At 43.6% G+C, this 8,422-nt stretch overlaps 1 protein-coding gene and 1 pseudogene across 3 annotated transcripts in view; one reads left to right on the forward strand and one right to left on the reverse strand.

Annotated features, from left to right (window-relative positions):
- The window catches only part of LOC134390833 (small ribosomal subunit protein uS5-like), a 33,116-nt pseudogene extending 27,924 nt beyond the window's left edge, over positions 1-5,192 (forward strand).
- Positions 1-5,480, reverse strand: part of ANKRD28 (ankyrin repeat domain 28) — a 184,417-nt gene extending 178,937 nt beyond the window's left edge. The window contains exon 1 of one of the 3 annotated variants that reach the window (XM_063113785.1): positions 5,373-5,480. In XM_063113785.1, the coding sequence (XP_062969855.1) occupies positions 5,373-5,399 (27 nt within the window). In that variant the 5' untranslated portion in view covers positions 5,400-5,480. The remainder of the gene's footprint in view (positions 1-5,372) is intronic. The other 2 variants (XM_063113787.1, XM_063113786.1) reach the window with 2 other exon arrangements.
- Between the last annotated feature and the right edge of the window lie 2,942 nt (positions 5,481-8,422).

An 8,422-nucleotide genomic window follows, 5' to 3' on the forward strand; every position in this document is an offset into this window, starting at 1 on the left:
CTACGACTTCCCACCACCTACCAACAAAGTCCAAACTTCTCAGCACGGTACTGAAAGTACTTTATAATGTAGTCACTGTTAACCTCACTAATCTATCTCCCATCCTTTCCAACTACACACACCAGTCAGGACTATCTCCTCACTACCCCTCACTACCCCAATACAGATTACCATCCTTTCTCCTGGCTCGCCTTCACGGTTCCCTCCCGTTGCTGTCATGCACAATGGTTTGCTTTCAACAGCAAAAAATCCTTCTGGTGAACCTAAAATACAGCACCTCCCTTGCCATGAGGGTTTCTCTCTACCTACAATCAAATCATCTGATCCTTTCTGAATTCTGAAACATATCTACACTTCTTATGGAGCTCACGAGGTTCTACCTTGTATTATACAAGATATCCCAAAAGTCAGGAAACACTGGACACACTTAATTTTGAACTGTATGTTAGTTACATTTTCAAATAATATGCTTCATATGTTTTTTTTCCTTCAACGTCCATAAACCTTTTCAGGTAAAGTACTTCACACACCCTGCACTTATGTGTGTCTTTTATAAGATCCTTAAGACAAGAGATGGTGACTACTTCACCCATGTGTCTGTCCCCCACAGTCTCCAGTACAAAGCAGAGGGACACCTGATACACAGTACTTGAAATTATGGGCATCAGTGTTCTACAGACACTTCATGCATTCTGTATCCCCAATTATAAGATTTCTCGAGGATTATCTATTTTTTTTTCTATTGAAAGGTCAAATAATGATCTACTCCCAGTGGGTACTTGATCAAGTGAGAGCTTACTAACTATCCAAAATAATAGTTAAGTTATTCTCATCCATCCAACACCTACTCACTGATATATGCTATCCCCGCTCAAACAAACAAAAACTTCAACATATCAAGAATCCTCACCTGATGATCACTACCCCAGAAGGGTGTACATAAAGATGGCGCCTACACAAAAATAATCCAAGTGTAAAAGCTACTAGCCTTTAGTACTTGTGCAAACAAAGAGTAACTCCAGTTACAAAACAAATTCCGAAAGCAGAAGTAAATGCTATCCCAAATTATACATATGCACACTACAGGAGGCAGTGAAATAGCATAAGTATAGGAAAGTTTTTTAGGAACTCTTAAACATTATATAAAAGTTTATGACCAACAGATTCATGTTGCAACATGGATGAATCTTAAAAATATTATGCTAAGTGAATGGAATCAGACTCAAAAAGGCCACCTATTTTATGATTCCATTTATAGGAAATTTCCAGAATAGGCAAATTCGCAGAGTGGATTAGTGGTTGCCAGAGGCTGCATGGAGGGGAAAATGGAGAGTGACTACTAATGGATGTGGGGTCTCTTTTTGGAGTGCTAACAATGTTCTGAAATAGGACAGTAATAATTGTTTCAAGTTTTGTGAATATACTAAAAACCAATGAATTGTACATTTTAAGAGGGTGAATTTTATAACATGCAAATTTTATCTCAATTTTTAAAAGTTTATGACCATTCTGGCTATTTTATCTAGAAGAAAACTTTTTAATAGGAATCTTATTTTGTAGTTTGTTTTCTCAAACTGATCTAAACCAGTGGGTTACAAACTGGCTTCTTACTAGCCCCTTTTAAAACTACAGCATTAATTGTTGTCAACTGTAATTACCAATCTGCCAATATTTACAAATAGAGAGATTTCATATAACAGTCTGGATTTCTGGCTTCCTTAAAAAAAACTGGGAATTCCAAAAATACTAGGCACACTTACACAGCAACAATGGCCTGGAACCCAGAAGCAACTAACATAACCTGCTCCTATTTGCCTTAATCTCCACTACTCCCTATTGTCTTCTAAACACTGAAGCTATGTGTCAGTTGCCATTTAGGCTGCCAGTCGTGAGCTTGTGACCCCTAATCTAAACTAAGACCTTCTACCTTTCTTATTAGGGTGTACCGCTGACAAATTAAAATGTAATCATACATGATGATTACATTTTTACTAACTGCAAAGATAATAATTGTGACAGTGACACCTGTTGGAAAAAACCCTGCCATTGTTATAGACTGATGCTGTAAAAACTGAAGTGAAATAATTCAGGAAAAAAATTCATGTGTCTACTCCTACAAACAGAAGACAAATTGTTTTCACTTTATCTACAATTAAAAATTATTCACGTCTAGGGCCGAGCCCGTGGCGCACTTGGTAGAGTGCTGCGCTGGGAGCGCGGCGACGCTCCCGCCGCGGGTTCGGATCCTATATAGGACTGACCGGTGCACTCACTGGCTGAGTGCCGGTCACGAAGAAAAAAAAATAAAAAATAAAAATAAAAATAAAAATTATTCACGTCTAGTCACAGACAGAAAGGAGTACAGTAATGACTTCTCACCCCATAATTACATATTGGCACAAAACGAGAGAAAGCTGTTATTGACTGGATATGAGAACAAACTGCTTTATTTACCCACTGATTTTTATATCTAAACCACCTAGAACTCTCCTGGTGCTTAAATGCACAAAGAAAAACAACTCCTACCCATTTGTAACCTCTATATATTAAACTCTATTTTGCAAAGCTAGACAGAAACAAAATACAAGGTGAATGTGGAAACTGACCTAGAAAAGTAGATTCTACTACTTCTCATCTCAAGTGCATATAAGGCTTTTGAGCTAAAAGCTATGTCAAGTACCTTCCAGCTGTAAAATTCTGTGTACCTATCCAGATCTCCTTTCCTCCATATAAAATAATTCGTCTAGCTGAATTCCTTTTCCTATAGGTGGGAAAGGTTAAGAGTATTTGCATTACATTTCATATTTACCATCAATTCTAATAGCTACTAAATATCATCACATAAAATGACTTCTTTTTGTTTTTTTTCCAAATTTTATTTATTTTTATTTTTTATTTATCCAATTTAATATTGATGAGTATTTAGGGTCTTTACAGTGTTTGTTCTTGATTTTATATATGCGTGCATTTTGCTGGTTTGTTTCTTTTTTTTTAATTTAATTTTATTTTGTCAATATACAATGTGGTTGATTATCTTGGCCAGTTACTGAAACTTCCCTCCCTCCTCCCTCTCCCCGCTCCCTCCCAACAACCTCATATCTGTTTGCTTGTGGTATTAAATTCAAGGAATTGTAATTGTTGTGTCTTCTTTCCTCCCCCTCCAGTTTATTTGTGTATTTATTTATTTATTTTTAGCTCCCACAAGTAAGTGAGAACATGTGGTATTTCTCTTTCTGTGCCTGACTTGTTTCACTTCATATAATTCTCTTTAGGTCCATTCATTTTGCTGCAAATGGGAGTATTTCATTCTTTTTTATAGCAGAGTAGTATTCCATTGTGTAGATATACCACATTTTCCGTATCCACTCATCTGATGATGGACATTTGAGCTGGTTCCAACTCTTGGCTATTGTAAAGAGTGCTGCGATGAACATTGGGGAACCACATAAAATGACTTCTAAAAACAGCTATTCCCTTTAAACTAGGCAAAAACAAACTCATTTCTCAAAGTCTACCAAGAGACCAGATGGTCCAATCACTTAGCAGTTTAGAGGTAAACGTAAATGTTCTTCCCCCACTCCCTGCCATGCCATTTCATTAACTTGTCCAATTATCCTCAAGTTTACAGATTACCACTGAGTATTAACGGTTATTATATAGAACTGGAGTAGCATCACAATTGCTTCATAATTGCAATTCCTAAATACACAAATGCAAAGGTGTAACTGGATTTTATGCCCACTGAAAACATAATCCTGTTTCTGTTTAAATCTGATGGTGAATAAAATAGGCTGCTCTCCTAAAAGTTCACTAAATTTCTAATGCACACAAAGGTCTCAATCACAGGAACTTTTTCAAAAGTACAGGACTAGAAACAAAAGAAAACAACCAATTGTTACGTCAACTATTACTTATGGAAGCACAAAGTGCCATTAGATTGGTAAAGATTAGTAGAAAACCTTGATCTTGAGTTTCACACCATTAAGAGCATAACGTGCATTAACTGTACAGGAATTAGCAGAATACGGTTTATGCTTCCACTGTGTTTTACCTGTTATTCTAACAGAGCTGTCCCATTGAACTTTCTGAAATGACAGAAATCTTCTACATCTGTTCTGTTCAATACAATAGCCAATGTGGCTAGCAAAACTAAAAAACTGTTTACTTAATTTTAATTAATTTAAATCTAAATTTCCACACAGTGGCTAGTGGCTATCATATGGAAAGCACAGTTCCACAATCTGAAATACAAAGCATAAACTTGACTGAAGTACAGTTTTTCAAAGTATCATGCCCTGATATTGTTAACACCAGCTAAAATCCTCTTGATACTATATGATACACAAGGTCAGGCACAAGCCTAACCATAAAGTAAATTCAGTTATGAAATGAAAATTCACGATACTAGATTCAGAATTTAAAGTACAATATTTACTAAAAGATAATACAAAAAGTACATCTCAAGTTTGTCTCCATTGCTTTTGCAAAAGGACTTTGCAGTTTTGGAATAGTTTCCCAAAGCAAGCAAGTCACTCTCCTTCAAATCTGTTCAATATCTTCTGTTCAGAAAAATGGCAAAATAAGTACTCAGCACTAATAAGTTCCCCACGAGCTGGTAAATGTCACACGTTAATTTTCCTTTTCCTTAAGAGAGAGAGACAAATGTCTGGAAGCGTCTGCATCTTCTGAAAGCCTTATTACCCATTTTTCCATGTTTTTAGGTGTACAAATGAGTTGCGATTTCGCTCCAGGACACAGTATGTTTTCAGTCCCAGAGTGTCAAAAGTCTTTTTGGTACTTCAGATATTCTTTGACCAGCTCTTCCTAAGTCAAGAAAAGTAACTAAAATGGTGCACAAAACGTCAAAAGAAAACAAGTCTGGGAACTTGCACACTGAGTAACCAGTCTCTAAGCAGAATCAACCGCCTTTTACCCGGAGAAAGCATGCCTCGAACTACCCGGCGAAGCAAACAGAAGAGCAAGGTCGTGACCCCAGATCATTGCCGCCAGCACCGCTCCGGCTCGGCAGCGGGAAGCCACCTGTTAGGCCCAAGCCTCACCTGGCAGGAAAGAGGAGGCGCCTACCCGGCAGGTCGCCGGACGCGAGGGCGACGAGCTTGGAGCCCGCCCCTCTCATCGCAGCGGCAGACCCCCGGCAGCACGTGGGCTGCACCGGGCCCGGGCTTCTCTGACAGGCGGGTCGCCTGTGGCCCCCGACCCACTGCCTCGCGCCCATCCCCTGGGCGGGACCCCCACTTCCCTCGCACTCACCCCGCCGAGCGGGCGCCCAGGCGGCCCACACCGCTAGTCCGCCCCGCTTCCCGTCCTCCCCCGGCGGGCGGCGCGATCCTGCCCTGCCGCCCCTCACCTACCTGGTCGCGGAGTTTGAGGAACGCCATGGCGGTGGCCGCCTCCGCCTCCTCCGCCGCCGCCCGGCCCACCGCTCCCGCCCCACTAGCCTCGGCCGCTGCCCGGGACCGGCGGGTCGGCGGCCGGCTGCGCTCAGGAGACCGCGGGCAGGGGGCGGCGCCGCCTCCCGGGCCGCCCGCCGCTGCCGCCGCCGCCGAGAGGTGAGGAGCCTGGCCGGTCCCGCCTCCTCCTCTGAGGACTCCCCGCCCTCTTCCGTCCTTTCTTTCTCTTTCCCTCGGCTGCCTCCACGCGCAGCCCCCGCTGCCGCTGCCGCCGCCTCCTCACGCCCCCTTCCCGAAATACCCTGGCAGCCCCCGCGCTCGCGCCGCTCCAACCCGCGGCAGCGGCGGCATCCAAACTCCACTCCGCAATATTACCACCACCGCCCGCCGCGATTGGCGGCTGCGCGGGGGAGAGGCCAGAGTAAGCCGAGCGCCTATTGGCCACGCCGCCGCGCTCGCTGGGGCCCCCGCCCCCCGCCCCCCGCGGAGGGAGGGGGCGGGGAGGAGGAAGCTGCGAGGGGTGGGCGCGGAGCTCGGCGCGCGCGGGGCGGAGGAGTCGGGAGCCGAGCGGAGTCGGGGGAGGGGCGGCCAGGTGTCTCGGCTACTGGGCGCGCGCCCTAGGCGCGGTGGGCGGAGCCCGGGGCTGGAAGTGGGGGAGCAGAAAAGCGGGGGTGGGAAGCCGCCCAGGATTCGCTCGTGGAGGTAGAGTGCAAATGCTCCCCTCAGGCAGGAGAGGGTTAAGGGGCTGGGAGGAGATGAGAGGTGGGCACCTGGGGGCCGCTGCCTTCCTGGGAGCGGCTAGTGGACAGGGGTGAACGGGACTCGCACGTGCAGGGGGAGTGAGAATGCGCCCGTAGGTTCGGAGTGGATGAAGGACCAAGGGAATGGGGTGAGAGGTGGTCACAGGGGAGCTGCTGCCCTCCTGGGGGCGGTGGCAGAGCCAAGGGTTGGGGGGATTGATGCTGGCACTCAGGACAGAAGGGCGTCGTCTTTGCAGCCCAGCCGGTTGTGGACGCCCGAGCCTTTCTCTTCCCGCAGTCCCAATCTAAGCAAGGCTGTGTGTGGTTCTCTGGAAAGCTTCCCTGCCAGGCTTGCATATTTTTTTGCCTTTCTTCTTTCGCAAGGTTTTGCCTCCCACTCGAGAGAAATCGATTAAAAAAAAAAAAAAAGACAAGATGTGCAAGATTTCCAATAAATAGCATCCTTGGATGGAGCAGAAGAGGAATGACTCCCTCGCCCTGCCACACACACCCCCTCGCCACCCCACAGCTCTGCAACGGCTTTTCTTTCGTAGGCTGCCGCACACTGTTACCGTTCCGGGCTTGTGTGGGAGAAGATCGTTGTGCGCCTGTGTCTGTCCGCCCGGGCGGCTCCAGCCCCTGGTTAATAAAAGAGATGATGGAACACAAACGTGTGACGTCAGGCTCGGTTTTAAAAAGTCCCCCTTTCCTTACATCAGTTGTGTCTCTTGGGACAGACTTTATTTAGAGGATCGATTTGAGCCTAATGGCGTTCTAGAGAAACGAGGACTTATGCCAGGACTGTCAGTTTATTATAATGTTGCACTTAAAACAAAAATACTTATCTTTAGCCCCGTAAAAAATGAAAATAGAGTGCAAGATCGAAAACACCGCTGCTTATCTAATAGTATGGTTCTTCCCATATTTTTGACACATTCCATGATTCTATCGAAACAATTTATCGTTTATGATGTTGTCTACTTAGAATGCAGGAATTCTCATACCTGGTCTAACAATCATGATGAGGCTAAAAAGGAAGTCAAACTGCCTTGCTTTGCATGCTTTTCAGTACCTGACCTGACTTCTTTCACCTTTACTTCAGCAACTCCAGCAGGTAAAATAGGGATTCTGGTGGTCACCCAACCTCTCCTTATCCCTTCAATGAAGGTGAATGAGTTAATGTGAAAGCATTTGAGTTCTCCAAAACAAAGGTGTTGTGATACTATTACTAGCTACTTTGTGAATACAAGTCACCTTAGTAAATAATTACCCATGTGCTATGTCCAGTAGAATTCTATCTTAGTCAAGGGGTGTGAGAATTTACCCTCATTTGTATATAAGCTGGTTAAGCCCTGTAGATGTCGGGCCAGGAATTAATACACCCCCACACCTCCAGTAACCTCTCCTCTGGGTTAAACAGGAACTTGATTAGAAACATAGGAAAGATTTAACTTTTGGGCAAACGTGTTTTTGAGAGTATGAATTTAAACTATGGATTGAATATGCATTTTATAGTAGGTTTTATGATTGAACTAATGAAACTTTTCAGGGCTCTTTGAAATTTTCTAAATAATAATTAAGGAAAATGTTTTATAATGCACTATCTCTTCATTATAGTAGGCTCTGAGTTCTCCTGATGGAGGATGCTTCAGGCCTTGCTAGGTTCTCACCTTTCTCCACCCTGAACACCATTTAACCTCTCTGTGTCTCGGTTTCACCATTTGTAAAAAACTAAGTTAGCATTACCGGGCCTACTCATCTCACGCAATCAACTAAAATAATGATATGAAAGGCTGTGGGAAATTTGAAACACCATTCAAATTTAATATTATTATAGCAACTCCATTTCCATAGCTGGTGAGAGGGTAACAACTATTTATTCTGAAAAATAGGAATAAAAAAATCTATATAATGGAACAATAAAATGAAATAAGATTTATGTTCAAATTCTAGTATTATTTTTAAAATCTTTAATATAAAGTTATTCCTACTCCTTATAAAATGTTCAAATATTAAAGGAATCTATAGTACTGAAAATGCCAATCATCAAAGCCAATGGGGCCAGGAACTTAAATGGTGTCGGTAATCTCTTACTCTCCTCCCTTACCTCTTTCCTCTTTTTCTACATGTCACATTTGTTCTCCCTTACTACAGCCAGCAGCTTTATTCACACATTTTAAATACTCTGCAGTCATAAAAAGAAAAGCTAATGTTCCTGATGAGTCTCAAGTAATAGCTAATTGGTTGGACTAGACTCGTGTGCCCATGCCT

The sequence above is a fragment of the Cynocephalus volans genome, chromosome 11 (assembly GCF_027409185.1).
Source record: "Cynocephalus volans isolate mCynVol1 chromosome 11, mCynVol1.pri, whole genome shotgun sequence".
NCBI classification, from domain to species: domain Eukaryota; kingdom Metazoa; phylum Chordata; class Mammalia; order Dermoptera; family Cynocephalidae; genus Cynocephalus; species Cynocephalus volans.